An 18,901-nucleotide genomic window follows, 5' to 3' on the forward strand; every position below is an offset into this window, starting at 1 on the left:
AATAACCTGGTCCATGTCTTTCTCCTAGCTTCCTGTAGCTCCAGTGATATCCATCACTCCAGTCCTTCTCCTTATGGAGGTCTCTCTCCATGTCTTCGCATGGTCTTCTATCTGTGCATGTTTGTCTCTGCCTCCAAATTTCCCCTTTTTGTGAAGACACCAGTCATATGTAATTAAAGCTCATTTTAATGACTTTATTTAACTTGATTACCTTGGTAAAGACCATATGTCCAAAATAAGTTCACTTTCTGAGATTTAGAGGGTAGCACTCCAGGACACCTTTCTTTAGAGGACACAATCCAACCCGTAAAAAGAAGGAGTTGGTCCATTTTGATGAAGCTAGGAAAAAACAGTGTGAGCCATCCATGTCCAAATTGTATTCTGCATAACTGTGAGGTTTTGAAGAGATATGCCAAAAGTTCTACACACATTGAGTCAACTTTCATTTAAAAATACATTGAAAATTGGGACTTCCCTGGTGGTCCAGTGGTTAAGACTTTACCTTCCAGCGCAGGGGGTGCAGGTTTCATCCCTGGTTGAGAAGCTAAGATCCCATGTGCTTTGTGGCCAAAAAACCAATACATAAAAGCAGAAGCAATATTGCAACAAAGTCAATAAAGACTTTAAAAATGGTCCACATCCAAAAATGTTTTAAAAGTACATCTAAAACCCACCAAAGGCATTCAAATGTGATGTACATCACTCCTAAACACAGAGTACAGCTTGTGCTTCCAGAATAACACATGTGTTTTGATTGGTTGGTTTTTTGCCCAGGTCCAGAAATAAAACTCTTTGTGCCACATCTGTGCATGTATTCAAACTTCAAACTAGTAGGTTGTTGATTTAATGCAATTGTCACTCTGTACTGGTCTTCTTGGGATTCAAGCCCTGTGCTTGACTGCATAAGTATATAAACAAATCGTGTAATATCACATGAATTTGTAAATGGATAGTCAAGAAGTATCCTAGAACTTAATTAAAAGTGTCTAGATGCCTCTGCTTAGGGTCCTCCCCTGGCTCCATTGTTAATCATGTAAGGGGACACACGGCATATTGACGGGATGACATTGGGTACACTGGGTGGGAAGGATGGCATTTCTATAAAACTCAGGTACCCTATTAATCAGGCCTATTTAGATCACAAATAACAGATACTCAGGTCAATCTAGTTTAAGTGAAAAAGAGACTTTATTGGCTACTCCCCAGAGTGTTTCTTCTCCTGTTCCTCACTGTGGAATTCTCCCGTGTGATTACCCCTATGCTTATGTTGGGTGGGGAGGTGGGGACCATGCACTGGCACATTTATACACATTCCAACTCTCAGTCCACGTCCTTGAACTACAGAATATAGAAAGCTAAAACTACATTTCCCAGATTCCCCTGTGGTGAAGGTTCCCAGGTTCTTGCTGAATGAGGTGGAAATGGACAGAGAGGCAGCCACTGCAAGGGAGGAGACTGTCTCTTTCAGTGAGCTGCAGGCATAAGCTCTTGGTTCTTCAGGACATTTCTGGAGGAGGCTCTATTAAGTCCTGTGCTCAGTGTCAGGGGTGCTGTGCTGTGTGAGGCAGTAGCTGTGGGAGTTAGATGGTGTCTCCTGGCTACTTTTATTCCTGTTTGCTGCTGCTGCTAAGTCGCTTCAGTTGTGTCCGACTCTGTGCCTCCCCATAGACAGCAGCCCACCAGGCTCCGCCGTCCCTGGGATTCTCCAGGCAAGAACACTGGAATGGGTTGCCATTTCTTTCTCCAATGCATGAAAGTGAAAAGTGAAAGTGAAGTCACTCAGTTGTATCCAACTCTTCGAGACCCCATGGACTACAGCCTACCAGGCTCCTCTGTCCATGGGATTTTCCAGGCAAGAGTACTGGAGTGGGTTGCCATTGCCTTCTCCTGATTCCTGTTTACATAGCCTCAAAACCTAGTTGTCAAGACCTTCTGGAGATTCTGTGGACTACCAAAATATCTTAAAGGCTTTTACTTTTTCTTCAAAGGCTTTTTTACTTAAGTTAAGAGTAGATTCTATTGCCCACTGCTGAGAACTGTGATAACTCCAATTACCAGTTCATACACTGATGACACCAGCTCTATCTCTACAGCCCACAGCTTTTTCTAAAGCTGGAGAGAGATATTTGACTGTTTCCTACCCAGTGCCATCTAGAGGTCTCATAAGTTCCTCAGTCTTCATAGACCTGAAACCAAACTCCCCCTCCAAGCCTGCTTTTCCTACTTCCTTTATCAGATGCTACCATTTTCCCAAGTAGGCAAGCCAAAATCTAAGATCCATCCAAGACATGTCTTTTCTTTTGCACATCCAAATGTCAGTTAGTGACAGTACTATTTAAACAGTTTCTGAATGTCCCTTCTTCTTTAATCTTCCTGCCCCATGCTACAGTTTCCTGTTCTAACATCCCTTGCCAAAACAAACTGTCTCCTGTCTGCAATCTCACTCTAATCCATCCACCCATCACACCTCCTCCATAGCGATCTTTCAAACACCCAAATATAACAGTGTCATTCCCTCACTTGAAAGCATTAAAGATTTCTCCCACCATTATTGCAGTTTCAAGCTGGACGAGTGGTATGAAACCAGAGGGCATGTGTGGCAGAGACTAACTGCGGACTCACCAAATCGAGTTTTTCTTTCTCCTGAGCACATGGCTAGACCACATTTTCCAGCCCCTCTTCCAGTCATAGGACTTAGTCATCAGTCAAACTGACTTCAGACACTGGCTCTTCTATTATATCAGTTAGCTCCTGCTGTGTAACAAACCACCTTGAAACTTAGTGGGTTACAACCACCACCACTTGTTACTTCCTACAGGTCTACAGGAGGATTGGTGATTCTGCTGCTCTGGACTGAGTTTGGGTGACTTTAGCTGGGCTTGCTCATATACTGACACTTTAGTAGGTCAGCTGGGGGCTGCCTGGTCTGGGATGGGCTCAGCAGGGAGATTCATATCTGCTTCATTCTGGAGATTTCCTCTTCTAGTTGGCTAGCCCAGAAGCACGGTTTCAAGAAAGAGCAGAAAGAGGCATGCATGCCATCTTGAGGTCTAGGCATTGAACTGACTCACCTTTTTTTTTTCCAGTCAGATATTTATTTTTAATTGGACAATAATTGCTTTACAATATTTATTGGTTTCTGCCATACATCAACTTGAATTGGCCATAGGTATACATATGTCCCCTCCCTCTTGAACCCCACTCCTGTCTCCCACCCCATCCCACCCCTTTAAGTTATCATGAAGCCATAATCACCCTGATACCAGAGCAAGATAAAGATGCCACACACAAAAAAGAAAACTACAGGTCAATATCACTGATGAATATAGATGCAAAAATCTTCAACAAAATTCTAGCAAACAATCCAACCACACATTAAAAGGATCATACATCATGATCAAGTGGGCTTTATCCCAGGGATGCAAGGATTCTTCAAAATACACAAATCAATCAATGTGATACACCATGTTAACAAACTGAAAGATAAAAACCATAATACCTTCTAAAGAGATGCATAAAAAGCTTTTGACAACATTCAACACCCATTTATGATAAAAAGTCTCCGGAAAGTAAACATAGAAGGAATATATCTCAGCATAATAAAGGCCATATGTGACAAACCCACAGCAAACACTTTTTTAAATGGTGAAAAACTGACTCACCCTTTACCACATTCTTTTGACCAAAGCAAATCACAGGACAACTCAGATTCGAGTGGGTGGGGAAACAGATTCTCCTTCTGAGTGAGAAAGGCTGCAGAGTCATAGTGCAAGGGAAGAAAACAAAGGAATGCAGCTATTTTTATAAAGTAGCACACCTACTCCCTAGATGCATAACCTTAAGTAAGTTTCCTCTCTGGGCCGCATTTCCTCTTCCATAAAATAGGGGAAATAACATGTACCTCACAAATGAGATAATGGAGGTATAAGATAAAGTCCTCATCAGAGGCTTTGGCACATAGTATGTATGCAACGATCTTTTATTATTTATATTCTTCACCTCTCCCTGCAATGTTTACCATTGTTCCTTTCACGTGGTTGGAAGCATTTGTTGAACGAATCAGTCACGCACCTGGCTCCAGTGCCCAGCTAGAAAAATGGTCTCTAAACGGCTCATCATGTTTCTAGAGCTAACATAAACCCACACTTCTCAACTTGGTCACGGGCCCATTTGAAATCATTCCGTCCAAACTTGACATAGATCCCTCCTAAAATATATCCTCCAGCTGTTCAAACACAGTCTGTCTTCTGTGCATATATCAGGACAGGAGAGTACAATTCATGTCCCTCTAAATAAACTGACTGGAGCAGTATTTCCAAAAGAGAATGTGCAGGAAGCTTGCTAATTAGGACACTTCAAACTCCCATTTCCGACAGATCAAAAATCATCCAGAATTATGTATGCTAAGAAATCTTCTGATTTGCTTTACGTGATAGACTGATTGCATTGATGGCCCATGCTTCACTCCCTTTGATCCTGTCTTTCCACATTCAATGGATTTGCTCTGGCTAATGCAATGGAAGCAAACTTGATACAGACGTGGTCTGGAAACCTAGTTGCTTTTGTCCATTTCCTCTTTTTATGGACCACAGTGAGAATACTCCAGAGTTAGCCCACCAGAGGGATATGAGAGATTGTGCAGAAAAGCTAAATCGTACCACATGAGGCTACCATAGACTGCCCAGTAACCACAAATATATGAATGAGACCAGTCAAGACCAGCCACCCATGTCATTTTAGTGGAATGACCTAATCAATCCATAGACTTAGGGCCTTCCCTGGTGGTCCAGTGACTAAGACTCTGAGCTCCCAATGCAGGGGGCCCAGGTTCAATCACTGATCAGGGAACTAGATCCCACGTGATGCAACAAAAATTGAAAATCCTGCCTGCTGCAACTAAGACCCAGTGATGCCAAATAAAAAATAATTTTTTTAAAACTCCATAGACTTATAAGAAGTACATCAATAGTTATTGTTTTAAGTCATTTCGTTTCAGGGTGGTTTGTTGCACAGCAGCAGTTAACTGATTCAAATCTATGCCATGATTCTCATCATCAATTCTATCCTGAGTGTCTTCTCTTTGTCTTATACTTTGAGGGCCTGAGGGGAGAGGGATTAGGTTCATTTCAGTAGCCCGAGACAAGAATATTCACTCAGAAATTAAATACCTGTACTACAAAGCTGGCTAAAATGAGTACATTTGTTTCAAGTTCCCCACGAATAAATGAGAACTTGGAATAGCCAGGTCACTATATCACACTAAGTTGTTTTTAAGTGTGATGACTCCAAGACAATAAAGTGAAAGAACATGAAATCTTGGCTTGAGTTGGCATTTAGGGGAACCTGATGGCTCCACTCCTAGATCTAACACTGAATTTGAACAATGACACTTAGCAACACCATGCCTCAATTTGCCTGGCTGCTCTATGGGAAAAGTTTGAGTTAAACATGAATGGGAAGCCCCAAGAGCTCTGTACAAGAATTACTGTTCTAAATGTAAGTTAATTTAGAATTATAACTATCTGGCACACACTAGACTTTCTATTATCTGACTAATGGATGGGAGCCACAGCTTAAAAAAATACCAAATAACCAATACTAAAAGTCTGTATTGAATTCCATAATGGTGAAAAAATATATTGACAACAAAATTACCTTTCTAATTATGTTTAATTCAGACAAGCATTGGTTTACAATTCTGGAGAGCATAGCACCAGGAAAGGAATGCTTTGCCTCCTGGTAATTTATAAAGTTATTAATCTACAGGTGTATAATTGAGAATTAACTGTTGACCAGGCACTATACAACAGCTCTTCAGTTAAGTAACAGTGGCTTCAGTTCATTGTGTTCTTGTTCAAGATAATTCTACATCTTCCCTACTTTCCCTTCATCTATTCTGACCCCTATGTGTTAAGTAGCTCAAAGAAAGCATGCTAGCCTTCTATTGTGTGTCCTTATGTCCTTAGACAGCAAGGAGACCAAACCAGCGAATCCTAAAGAAAATCAACCCTGAATATTCATTGAAAGCTGATGCTGAAGCTGAAGCTCAAATACTCTGGCCACCTGCTGAGAAGAGCCAACTCATTGGAAAAGAGCCTGATGTTGGGAAAGACTGAGGGCAGGAGGAGAAGGAGGTGATTGAGGATGAATTCAAACAAACTCTGGGAGACAATGAAGGACAGGGAAGCCTGGCATGCAGTAGTTCATGGGGTTGCAAAGAGCTGGACACAACTTAGCGAATGAACAGCTATGTCCACAGCATCCAGCAAGAAAAGACAGAGATCCTGGTTCCTCAGTGAACACCCATAGGCAAAGGATGAAAGATTTTCTGTTCTCAAGAAACCAGATGGAATTTTTTAAATCCCTAACTTAAATGTAAATTTCTGGAATAAATAATTTGCTCAGATTTTTATGCAACACTCCAGGAGATCTATTTCCAGTTACTCATGGAGTAATGTTAAACATACACAAGTAAATTAAAGTACAGATATATGTAATAAAACACTAGAAGAGGCTGTGCACTTTCTCTCTCCCTTTCTCATCTCAGATCTCAATTTAAATGTCACATTCAAAAGAGAAAGCATTTGAACCCTTATCGAAATTAGGTTCTAATACATCTTTAAGACAAATATTGAAACTCATTATTTGTTTGCTTACATATTGAGTCATTCTTCCCCACTTGAATGCAAGACCCGTTGAGAGCAAGGATCTCTTTTGTGTTCACTGATGTTCCCCACAATCTAGCACAGAGCTCAGGACACTGTATACACTCAATGAATGAATGAGAAAATGAATAAATGGATAAGTAAGATATATCTTGAGGGTCAATTATGATCAACTGTAGGGCTTCAAAGAAAATGGTTCTAAGGCTAGAAGAGTCCTGTGATCAATGAAAAAGTCAGCCTTGGGTCTACAAGTAGGCTTTCACAATGTTTATACTGTTGACATTGAGGCTGGGACAGCCAGCCTGTGCATTGTAGGAAGTTTAGCCAGGAGGCCTGGCCTCCATCAGCTAGATTCCAGTAGTACCGCTACCTCTCCCACTCTTATTGAGACAATCAAAAATATTTCTAGACCTTGCCAAATGCCCCCAGTGGGGGCAAAATTGCTCTCTTCCATCTCAACTCATCTAAATGGTAATCGTGAGGTTGAGTATTATTTTAGGAGCCAGATATTTGCCAGTGTGACAATGGGCACCATGAGGAGACAATAATATTTTGGAGGAAAAGGTAATACCTTGTATATTATATTTAAAGATTTTTGAAAACCATGTTCTTGGTACCCTAAACCTTCTAGAATTCTGAGGGGGTAAGGTTTAGCTTTAGGAATGTATATTTCCTACAATAGTTAAAAACATTTGAGTTATGAGTGCTGTTGTATATCTGAAGCCAGGTTTTAATCTTTTTCTTTCCCCAAATTACACCCTCTCTTTCTCCCTATTTAAAAACCCCTTCAGGAAGCAAAGACTCTTGAGGGTCACCACCTCCAAGTAGAAAAACAATTACACTTCTTTTTTGATGGGCTGGATGGAGCAATATTAAAAAGGGCTATTTTATTAAAGCTGAATAGCTGGTTTGCAAGACAGAAATGATAGTAATATCCAACCTCCTGTACCTCTCTCATGGTTGAGTGGAAAAGATGAGAAAATGCTGGCAATTATGTTTTGTAAACAAGGAACTGATCTACAAATATAAATATAGCTGGGTGTTTCTCTGAGATGCCAAAGCCACCCACGCCTGACTGCAGGACTCTTCGGTGTCTGGTTGTCTGCCCCACTATATTCTGAGTCCCTCTAGGGCAGAACCAATGTTCTGTTCCTCTTTGTCCCCAGACCTTAGTGCAGTGCCAAGTTCTGTGTTTTTTTCATAATGTCCATGGGGTTCTCCAGGCAAGAATACTGGAGCAGGTTGCCATTTCCCTCTCCAGCTATGGTTTTTCCAGTAGTCATATATGGATGTAAGAGTTGGATCATAAGGAAGGCTGAGTGCCAAAGAACTGATGCTTCCTAACTGTGGTGCTGGAGAAAACTCTTCAGAGTCCCTTGGACTGCAAGGAAATCAAATCAGCCAATTCTAAAGGAAATCAATCCTGAATATTCATTAGAAGAACTGATGCTGAAGCTCCAATACTCTGGCCACCTGATGTGAAGAGCCAATTCATTGGAAAACACTCTGATGCTGGGAAAGATTGAAGGCAACAGGGGAAGCCGGTGGCAGAGGATCAGACAGTTAGATAGCATCACTGACTCAATGGACATGAATTTGAGCAAACTGGGGGAGAAAGTGAGGACAGAAGAGCCTGGTATGCCACAGTCCGTGAGGTTACAAAGAGTCAGACATGACTTGCACCTGAACGACCATAACGAGCTCTGTGCTAGGACATAAGCACCAGGCTTTTGTAGGTGGAATATATGGTCAGTTTATTGTTGTCTCCATCTGCCCCACATCCACGTAACCATCTTGTAGTAATAATGCCTCCCCACACTGCGTGTGGTTTTGGTGGGAATATCCATCAACATGTCCACTCTCCCATGTCCAAGGAGGAAGAGGATCCAACAATCTAAGACAGGTCAGTCAGACTCTTTAGAATTTGAATCCTGATCAAAGTGATACAAAGAGAGGAAATTCTTGGAGCTAATTTATCCCCATCACAGCACCCTGCTCTTTAGTTCCTAATACCCAAATCTCCATAGGTCCCCTCTTTCCTGTCTTTTCTGAGATACAGTTCTGCAGGTTTTCCTCAGGGCTACTCTATCTGCTTCTGTTAAATGTTTCACCTGTTATGTTAACCAGAGCTCATCTCTGCAGCTGACTGAAGAGTTGTAGCCCATTCCTCATCCGTAACCTGCCAAGGTTTTGTTACTCTGTCAGATCCCCCTCATTGTAACATGAACCATCGATGGTTAGACCAATGTGAAGTCCATTATGTTATCATTTTCTCAAGTACAAATTGGCACTTGCCATGGGGGCTTGCTGTCTACCTCCACAAGGAGACAGGGAAATCACATGCTGCTAGAGCTGCTGACCTTCAGCAGCCCCTGAAATTAGTTCAGGGTGGAGAGTAGAAATGAGGCCCTCTGTGTTTGGGGAAAAACTGGCAGGACAGGTCTTCAGATAGTGAGATTTTTTCAGGAGAAGATTTTATGAGCTCAATTCTTGTATCTCCTCTTATCTAGAAAAGTATCAAAATGCTTCATGGTGATGACTGCTTCTGGTGACTAACAGAAAGTGTCACCAGACTAGCAGAAACCTTCTCAGAAAACGTGTGCTTGATTGTATGTAACCCCCCTTTACCAAAATCACATACATGCTGTTCTTCTCCCCTACCTCTCTGGAGCAGTTCCTCGGAGCTATCTGAGGTACTGTCTCTCGGGGGGCAGTCCTCATTTTGCTTCAAATAAAACTTAACTTTCAACTCTCGTGTTGTGAGTTAAGTCAACAATTTGAAAGGTATATCATTCAAATAAACACTCAGTACCTAAAAATGTAACATAAAGGTTCTATGACTTGAAAATAAATTCTCAAATTGCTCTTTAGTCCTATGCAGATTATTGGAAACTAAACCAGTTTGATACAGACTATTCCATTCAAATATTACCCATCCTGAGGGATTATCCTGAGTATTCACTGGAAGGACTGTTGCTGAAGCTCCAATACTTTGGCCACCTGATTCTAAGAGCTGACTCACTGGAAAAGACCCTGATCCTGGGAAAGATTGAAGGCAAAAGGAGAAGGGGGCAGCAGAGGACGAGAGAAGTTAGGCAGCATCACGGACTCAACAGACATAAATTTGAGCAAGCTCTGGGAGATAGTGGAGGACAGAGGAGCATGGTAATGCTAAGTCCATGGGGTCACAAAGAGTTGGACACGACTTAGTGACTGAACAACAACAACATCCTGAGAGATGCTCCTTTCCATCACAATTTAGCAATGGACAGAAGTCCTGCTTTTTGAGCCTTATTTCCAGTTAAACCTGGACCTTTACATGGTGAACACTGAAAGCAATGTTCAGCATTTCATAATTTCTCCTAAAGTTCTGCCTCATGGATTTTGCAAAGGTGCCAGAGGTCTCGGAAGAGGCTACCTTTCTCTATTATCTTAAAAAAAAAAAAAAAAACCCAAACACAAGCTTAACAGAGCCTGCATTACAATTTCATATCTCACCCTCCATTTCTCCTGAACAGGAAAGGTGATTGCAGAAGCTCTATAACTGATGGGATCACATTTAAGCCTGACAATGCCTGTAGGTTAAATTGTATTTATTTTTAAAAAAGACTTTAAAAGATCAAAACCATCATGGCAGAATGGGAAGTGGACTTGCACACATTATAGAAGAAACTACAAGCTTCATACCTGCTGATTTTATAGTTTTGAATCTGAGGATGGAAAATAGCATTGCCTTTTCAAATGCACAGGGAGAGGATGGGTAACCGAGCCCAGGGATTACTGGAGGGGATAAGCTAAGACTCCTTTGAATAATCAGCTTACCATTGTAGCTTTCCTGTTAGCTGAGCTTGATTCTTCAGCATCCATTTAAGTATTTCTTTCTTCTATGACCTTTAAGAAGTGAAAATCTGATGGCATGAGTAGACTTAAAAATATCCGAGGGTAATTTTCTTAGGTTGAAAACTTTGCCTCTTTGCCCTCATTCTAATTGCAGAGTCTCTTCTCTGCTTGTTACTACACTGGGGAGGGTTCCAGTTCTTGCCTAAGCCTGGTGTCACATTTCAGAATATAAGCAAAAACTGCCCTTGGGTTGCTACTCATAGGCAGTGTCTGTGACCTTGAGAAGTCAAGCATCCGTCTGGTGCCTCAGTTTGTGCAATGTAAGGACCAAACATTCTCCAGAGCTGCCAACAGGGTCTCGTTCATGACTATGAAGCCAGTTGCAGCTCTAAAGCACCAGATAACTGCATTAGTAATAACCACAGGGTCCAGACTATGAGCACAGGTTGAATTCAGAAAGGATGGAAAGTGCTGATAACGAGAAGTCGTCGTGATATTACTTCTGTAATGAGTGTGTGTCAACTACCTGACACCCAAGGTCCATTTCCCAGCATGTGTTGAAACCTACTGCGCAGATCTCACTGTCCTATTGGTCAGGAGCCTGAGCCCAGGTTTATTCTGGTAGATGCTTTGCTCCAAACCACACTTCAAGGTCAGTCTGATCTTGGATGGCCTCGGCCTGCAGCAGCTTGAAGCAGGGCCTCGGTTCTCAGCCAGAGATTGAGGTCAGTCACATCAGTGAGAGCACCGAATCATCACAACTAGATCAGTAGTCAGTGACAAGGCTCTGGACCTTCAGCTGTGCAGAAAAGAGTTCCCACAAAGACAGAAAGTAGTGAAACAAGTGAAGTATTTATTAGGAGGAAAAATGACAGTATGTATAGATAGGCTCACAGGTGGGCTCAGAGAGTAGTGCCCTGGTGGTAGTTTCAATCACTTTTATGGGGTATTTCTTCCAGTTTTACTTTGAGATGTGTGTTTTTAATTTATTTTTTTTAATTTAAATTTATTTTTGATTTACCTGGTTCATAGTTCATATTTGGCATATCTTACGGTTCTCCCATATGTGTGCTCACATCTCTTAGCCAAGATGAATTCCACTAAAGAGGCCTATGGGTAGTGAGCATCAGTTAGCATCACTCCACTTTTGACCTCCAAAGAGTCTTTCTGCACATGTGTATTCAGGGATGTTTCCTGAATTTAAAAACAAAAACTATGTGGTCTCTTCTCTTCTATCTGGCAGGGCCCAGCCTCCTCTCTCAATTGTCCTGCTCTTGATATGTGGGGGTATTGCTTCACAGGGAATGAATCTCCCATCACGTCACCCTGGGGGTCCCATCTACCTCCTACCTCAAGTCTAGAGAGGGAGGGTGTCCAGGTAGCTCAAACAATCAAACCATTTCTGTTAAATCTGCCTGATTCTTGCCAGAAATCAATCAGAAAGCATAATCAACCAGGGGAGACTAGTCTAGAGAACAAAACAAGAAAGGAGAATGAATCCACCTAAATCATATCGAGTCTCTGATCCTGGCAGGGCCCTCACTGACCTCCTTGAATGCCAGGCTGGTCTCCTGCCCATTGCCCTCTCCTGATGTTCTCGTTCTTGTCTGGCAAGGGGAATATAGGTCCTTGGCAAATATGCTCTCAAGTTCCCTGAGTACAAATAACAGAAAGACAAATGAGAGAAGAGAAGGGAAAGGAAGGGAAGAGGAGGGGAGAAGACACAGGGGAGGGGAAGGGAGAAGAGATGGTGTAGGGGAAGGGAGGAGAGAGGGAGAAAAGAGAAGGGGAGAGACAGGAAAGGGAAAGGGGAACAGAATCTCATCCCACATCTCAACTAGGATTTATTTTGTCAACTGAGAAATGAGGCGGCAGGGGAGGAAAGAGAGAAGTGAAAATTGAGAGAAGGAGGGAAAATGCTGAAGCATGGGGAGAAGTGAAAGAGGAGAGTGAAAAAGCTGGCTTAAAACTCAACACTCAGGAAACTAAGATCATGACATCTGGTCCCATCACTTCATGGAAAATAGATGGAGAAATAATGGAAACAGTGACAGACTTTATTTTTTTGGGCTCCAAAATCACTGCAGATGGTGACTGCAGCCATGAAATTAAAAGACACTTGCTCATTGGAAAAAAAAGCTATGACCAACCTAGATAGCATATTAAAAAGCAGAGACATCACTTTGCCAACAAATGTGCATCTAGTCAAAGCTATGTTTTTTCCAGTAGTCACATATGGACGTGAGAGTTGAACTACAAAGAAAGCTGAGTGCCTAAGAATTGATGCTTTTGAACTGTGGTGTTGAAGACTCCTGAGAGTCCCTTGGACAGCAGGAGATCCAACCAGTCAATCCTAAAGGAAATCAGTCCTGAATATTCATTGGAAGGACTGATGCTGAAGCTGAAACTCCAATACTTTGGCCACCTAATGTGAAGAAGTGACTCATTTGAAGAGACCCTGATGCTGGGAAAGATTGAAGGCAGGAGGAGAAGGGGGTGACAGAGGATGAGATGGTTGGATGGCATCACTGACTCGATGGATGTGAGTTTGAGCAAGATTCAAGAGTCAGTGATGGACAGGGAAGCCTGGCATGGTGCAGTCTATGGAGTCACAGAGAGTCAGATGTGACTGAGTAACTAAACTGAACTGGGGAGAAGGAAGGACAAAAAACAAAGCAAGAAGAAAAGGGACAATGAGGACAGAGCAGGGGAATAAGACAGCCCAGAAGATAAAGCAGGTTTCATTTCTCTTCTGCGTAACACCTGACTTTTGTCAGCCTGTACATGCAGACTTGCTTAGAGAAGACGGTTGTACAGTTTATTTTTGCCTTTAAAGACTTGCTCACTTCATTCTTAGAGATAGTCGTCTGGGAAGGACGCCCCAGTGACTGAGTCTCACTCAAACTGAGCTCTCCCTTCAGACCTGGACAAGCCACACTCCAGGCAGAGAAGGCTGAGGCACTGTCAGGCCTGGCCAGTGGCCGAAGGTCAGTGGAGCACAGGACCTCCTTGACCGCTCCATATCCCAAGTCCTGTGGAAAGAGCCCCCCACCCACAATGAGGCACAAAAGATCTCTGCTTTTCAATACCCAGCCTTCCAGAGAAGGACCTTACTGCCAACAAAGCGACCTTATTGTTTTCCCAAGCATTTGTTTACCCCTTAATAAATAATGATATTAGGTCTTTGGAGGAAAGAAGGAGAGAACTGCCAATAGGAGATTTAATTTGCTATAATCAACCCCTCTTAGCATGCAGAGTCACATAGTACAAGTAAAAGAATTAATCTGTACCAGAAAGAATTGCCTCTTTGGTGTTATGAATCTAATCACTTACAAAGCTGAGTCGGCATTTTGGGTTTAGACGGAGCTCTCAGGAATAAAAGCCACAAGATCAGGTTTCAAATGTGATCTGAATGGTACCCTTCATTGAATTTGGGGGCCTTTGGATTATACAGGGAATGAAATGCAAATAGAGGCACTGGGCCTCTTTTAGACACCCCCTAAATGTTCAGACAGACATGTAGGGGATGAATAAATACTTGCAGGCCTCTGGGCTGCCTGTGTGAGATATTCCTTCTTGATTCCATTCTCTAGGATGGATTGTCAGATCTGCCAATCATCTCTGGCACCCCCATTATATTTGGGAGATGTGTTTGCTCTGTGCATACTGTTTTATAATCCTCAGAGGTGGAATTTCATAGCCCAGCAATGCTTTTGCCTTTGACATTCTCCTAAGCAGAATTTATTGCTTCCAAGACAGATGTGACTTGAATCGATTATGTCTTTTAAGCAGTCACTCTGGAAGCAGCCTCCAGGTTCTCTGGAATACTTTTTGCCTGACTTCATTCAACTTGCAAGCTGATGTCAGAGTATTTCATCATAATCTAATACTATTAAGAGTCCTCTGGGTATGGAACTAAGAAGGTTATTACACCAACTAAGTTCAGGATGTGGTTGCTACTATTGAAGAGCTTATGGCCTGCAACACACAAACATCTATTAATATCACAAAATGCAGCTGAACGGAAGGAGGTACCTAGAAGTTATATTTACCTGCTATTGACCTCTCATTATTGATGAACTTAGAAAATGAAGTAAGTACATTTGTTCATCTTTGGAACTAAGACAAGAGGCAATGCCAAAAAAAAAAAAAAAAAAGAATGGAAAAGACCCAAATTTCCAAAATGCTCAATAAAGATTCTCATTAAAAATCATATAGCTATGGTTGTCTATTTCAGAACTCAAAACTACACATCACCCCAGCCATTCCAAAAATGTTGGGGTTTCTCAGTATTTTATAAGTTTGGCAACATTAATCTTATAGAGAGTTATTTCAGAGGTGATCTGAGCCTGGGGGTATTAAATAACATGAATCTAATTGACTTCAGCCATAGACCTAGATTCATAATCACAAATAATGTTTCAAAAAGTTAATGGCTTTAGAAGCAAATAAATGAAGTTAGTATTTTTAGATTGATCACAACCCACCTCATCCTATGTTAGTCCAAAAGATAAGAGGGAGGGATCTTTGAAAAAATAAGAGGCAAAGAAATAACATTTCCAGATACTATACCACTTTCTTACTTGAATTTCTATGATCATTTTTCTCTGGAGAAAGATCCAACTGATCTTCCTTTTAGAATGTATGACTTAGCAGAATATCCACCATATCTTGCTCCATGTTTCCCTAGCTATTTAAATGAGAAAATTCTAGCAGGCATTGATTTGGTACCAGGAGAGAATGAGATAATAAAATATTCCCACATAGTTCAGTTCAGTCACTCTGTCGTTTCTGACTCTTTGTGACCCCATGGACTGCAGCATGCTAGGCATCCCTGTCCATCACCAACTCCTGGAGTTTTACTCAAACTCATGTCCATTGAGTTGGTGATGCCATCCAACCATCTCATCCTCTGTCACTCCCTTCTCCTCCTGCCTTCAATCTTTCCCAGCATCAGGGTCTTTTCAAATAAGTCACTTCTTCACATCAGGTGGCCAAAGTATTGGAGTTTCACCTTCAGCATCAGTCCTTCCAAACTGATTTCCTTTAGGATGAACTGGTTGGATCTTCTTGCTGTCCAAGGGACTCTCAAGAGTCTTCTCCAACACCACAGTTCAAAAGCATCAATTCTTCCCACACAGTAACCACATAAGATATTTTAGTCCCACTTGATAAATAAAGAAAAATTTGTAATCAAAGCCATAAAGGATACAAGTTGTTAAATGAACCCTGTACTTAGGGGGAGAAAATATTTCCTTAAGCAACATTAAACTCTCAAAATCCACTTCTAGGTACTAGTAAGCTCATATATGAAGGAGAGGGAAAAGATGAATGATTTCTTACTACCTTAATATTTTGCAAACAGGAGTTTACACAACATCATCAAGGATGCATTCAGATGGTGCCCTTGGCTGTTTTATTAGCTATAGGATTGGGTCTAGGCACTGAGGAAAGCTAATCTTTTCAAGAAGAATTTGCTCTCTTTTATTTGGTAAATTGTTCTAAATTTCCATTTTTTCCCCCGAGTTTTAAAATTGGTTGTTGTAGCTTCACAATCTTCCCTTTCTCCACTAGTCAGGCCTGGGGAGAAAGGAGAGGCTGAACGGGTTGCTCATAATAAAGGGGAAAGGGGAGAACAGTGAATAAAAATGAAAGGCTTTGCATAATTTGGGCCACCTCAATACAGGGCCTCAAAAATGCCATGGGACAGCTTCAAGCATTGACAGGTGAGAAATGAACAAATCTTTGCTGGTCAAAGTCTTATTGGTGCAAGATCGAGGCTTCACGATTAATTTTAAATAATAAAACATAAAAACCCACCATAATAGAAACAAAAGCAAAGAAACCACAGTAGAACATCTGATACAGAGCAGAACACAGGAAACCACCAACCATTCTGACCTCTCTGCTGTTGAACAGAAAAAAAAAGCTCAGGAAGAAAGCTCTATGAGAAAATAGAACAACATCACCAGACCCAAAGAAAATTTTCTTAAACATTTCTAGATAAGGAAGAGGCAGACACGAAAATAAAATCTAGTTCAGCTTGGCTTCACAAACACAGAAAACCATCAATTCTCTTAAGACACCTGGTGTTTGTCCATCAACATATCTGGAGAGACCCACCAACAAAACCAGAAGGAGTAGATACATTATTTTTTAAATATTTCAATAAAAGAGTGAACAAGGAATAGCCTTGAAGTATCACATCTCAACAAAGCATGCAATGAACTAAATATCTTCTGTAATTAATTCACTGCTAGCATTAAAAAGAAAAAAAAGAAAGAAAAAATAGTGCTGATTTGCTTACTGGTGGTGCACCAAATGTACCAAAATATTCATTAGTTACTCAGTGATGCTGTTTGGGATAAGTACTGCTCCACTCCAAAGCCTCTGCCAGCTTTGATGCCTGCCAAATTTGTATGTAAATGGGTTTTCACTTTCCAAGGCTAATGGGAGATCTGTTAAATTCTCAGAGACAACACATATATTATTTTAAGCCCTATTACTTTGACTTAAAAACAAGCCACTTTGATACTAAATCCAAAATAATACTTAATTAGAAATCCAATACTCAATATATCAGAATGTCCATTATACAGCTGTTTATGAATGTGACACACATAATGAATGTGACAGATGAGCGTTTTTGCACAGCTTATACCAAGAAGAAAACAAAAAAGGTTACCACCCACTCTATATAGGATTTATTGATCTTTGTACCTGTGCATCCATTAAGAGGTGCCTCATCAATATCATGGAACTCTTGAGTGTCTCCTTCTCAGTGGGAAGAAAAGGGTCTTGGTCCTCCTCCAGTGCCTTTGACTTGGTGACAATAAAATGGGATATCTGGTCATTTAGGGTGTGCAGTGACTGGACTGCTGCAAAAAAAAAAAGAAATAAAGAAAGTCGAATTACAGTAGGTAACTTTCAAAGAGAAATTGGCTATAATTTTTGAAGGGAGAATTGAGGGTGAACACATAAGGTATAACCCAGGCAGGTGTCAAGAACCCTTACATCCATGGGTCTCTCCAACACACGTGTTTAACGGGTAATAGACTGAACACTCTCCAAATCATGAGCCTATATGGAAATGCTTGGGGGTGCAGTTGTGGGCAAAACCAGACTGGATGCTTACCCTCATGGAGAGTTGTCTTCTGCCAGTCACTGAAAATAAACAAGTTAGCAAATACTTCTATGAAGATGACACATAAGTGTTTATGAATTAAACAGAGATTAGTAGGGCATGAGGGGAGAGCTCTATAGTAGATTTACATTTACAGTAATACAGTTGGCTATTTTCCCTCTAAACAGATGGCCTCTATCATTAAGTTTAATGAAGGGATAGTTTGGCCATGTTTTCCAATCAGTACCACACGTGTACCAGGAGGACTATTGTTTCTCTACCATTCATGTGGCGCTTGCCATCTAACATAGTACAGATTTTAAGATTTCACTTTTTTATGCTTTTTACCTCCTTTTCTGCTTTCTCCATAGTAAATGTGGTAGAGTAGAGATTTTCAAAATAATCTCTTGGTTTATGTTTGGTATATGCCCAATAACTAGGAAAGGTCCTGAAAGTTAGAGGGTGCTTGATAAATGTTGGTGAATTAATTTCCTTACATTCCCTTGAAATAAAATTTCTTTCCTTATTGAATTTCTATAACTTTCAGGTAAATCTATCCTTTCAAACCAAGAATAAGTAAAACCTACACATTCTCAGGAAATCACTGCGCTAATCACCATTCTGAGGATGCAGAGTAATTATCAAAAACTAGTATTCAATAGAATCACTCTGAGAACCTTTGATCATGAGGGAGTAAGAATATTCAGATTACCCACTTGCTGCAAATAACTAGAAAACTGTATAATATATCAGAAACAAATACTTTTAGACATTGAACAACAGCAAAACACTGTGATCCTTTAGAAAAGATGAAAAAGTTGAGTTCTATCATCGCCAGCATTCTGCAAAAATGGAATGTCCAGACCACAGCATGGGAAGAGAAATTCAAGGAGAACCCAGCCCTCACACTGAATTGAGAAGATAGAGATTGGAAAGACTAAGTCTGCTCTAATTTGCAAGACAAATCACTAAGAAAGAAGGAATTACACAGAGATGTCTAGAAATCTGCACAGGAGTCTCTCTGAGTTGCTGGCTAAATATCAATCCTATATATGGGTAAGATTAAACCCTACATATCTGGCAAGAGAAAGTTCTAGAAAAAGACAGTCACATTTTGGGGAGCTGTAAGCCCAATAATTCCAAGAGATCTTACAGGAAAACAAATTGTTTTTATGCTCACTGGCCAAAGCGGAGGGTCTTGGTTGGAATTCACAGCACATTCAGCAGAGACTCGAAAAGGATAAAGGTTTAGAAATAAAGCTAAATGATCCTT

The 18,901-nt window shown here is 41.0% G+C and overlaps 1 protein-coding gene across 1 annotated transcript in view; it reads right to left on the reverse strand.

Annotated features, from left to right (window-relative positions):
* KAZN (kazrin, periplakin interacting protein) overlaps positions 1-18,901 on the reverse strand; it is a 1,332,513-nt gene that overhangs the window by 975,601 nt on the left and 338,011 nt on the right. Inside the window, exon 2 of the mRNA XM_024976842.2 lies at positions 17,226-17,383. Within this exon, the coding sequence (XP_024832610.2) occupies positions 17,226-17,383 (158 nt within the window). The remainder of the gene's footprint in view (positions 1-17,225; positions 17,384-18,901) is intronic.

The sequence above is a fragment of the Bos taurus genome, chromosome 16, assembly GCF_002263795.3.
Source record: "Bos taurus isolate L1 Dominette 01449 registration number 42190680 breed Hereford chromosome 16, ARS-UCD2.0, whole genome shotgun sequence".
NCBI classification, from domain to species: domain Eukaryota; kingdom Metazoa; phylum Chordata; class Mammalia; order Artiodactyla; family Bovidae; genus Bos; species Bos taurus.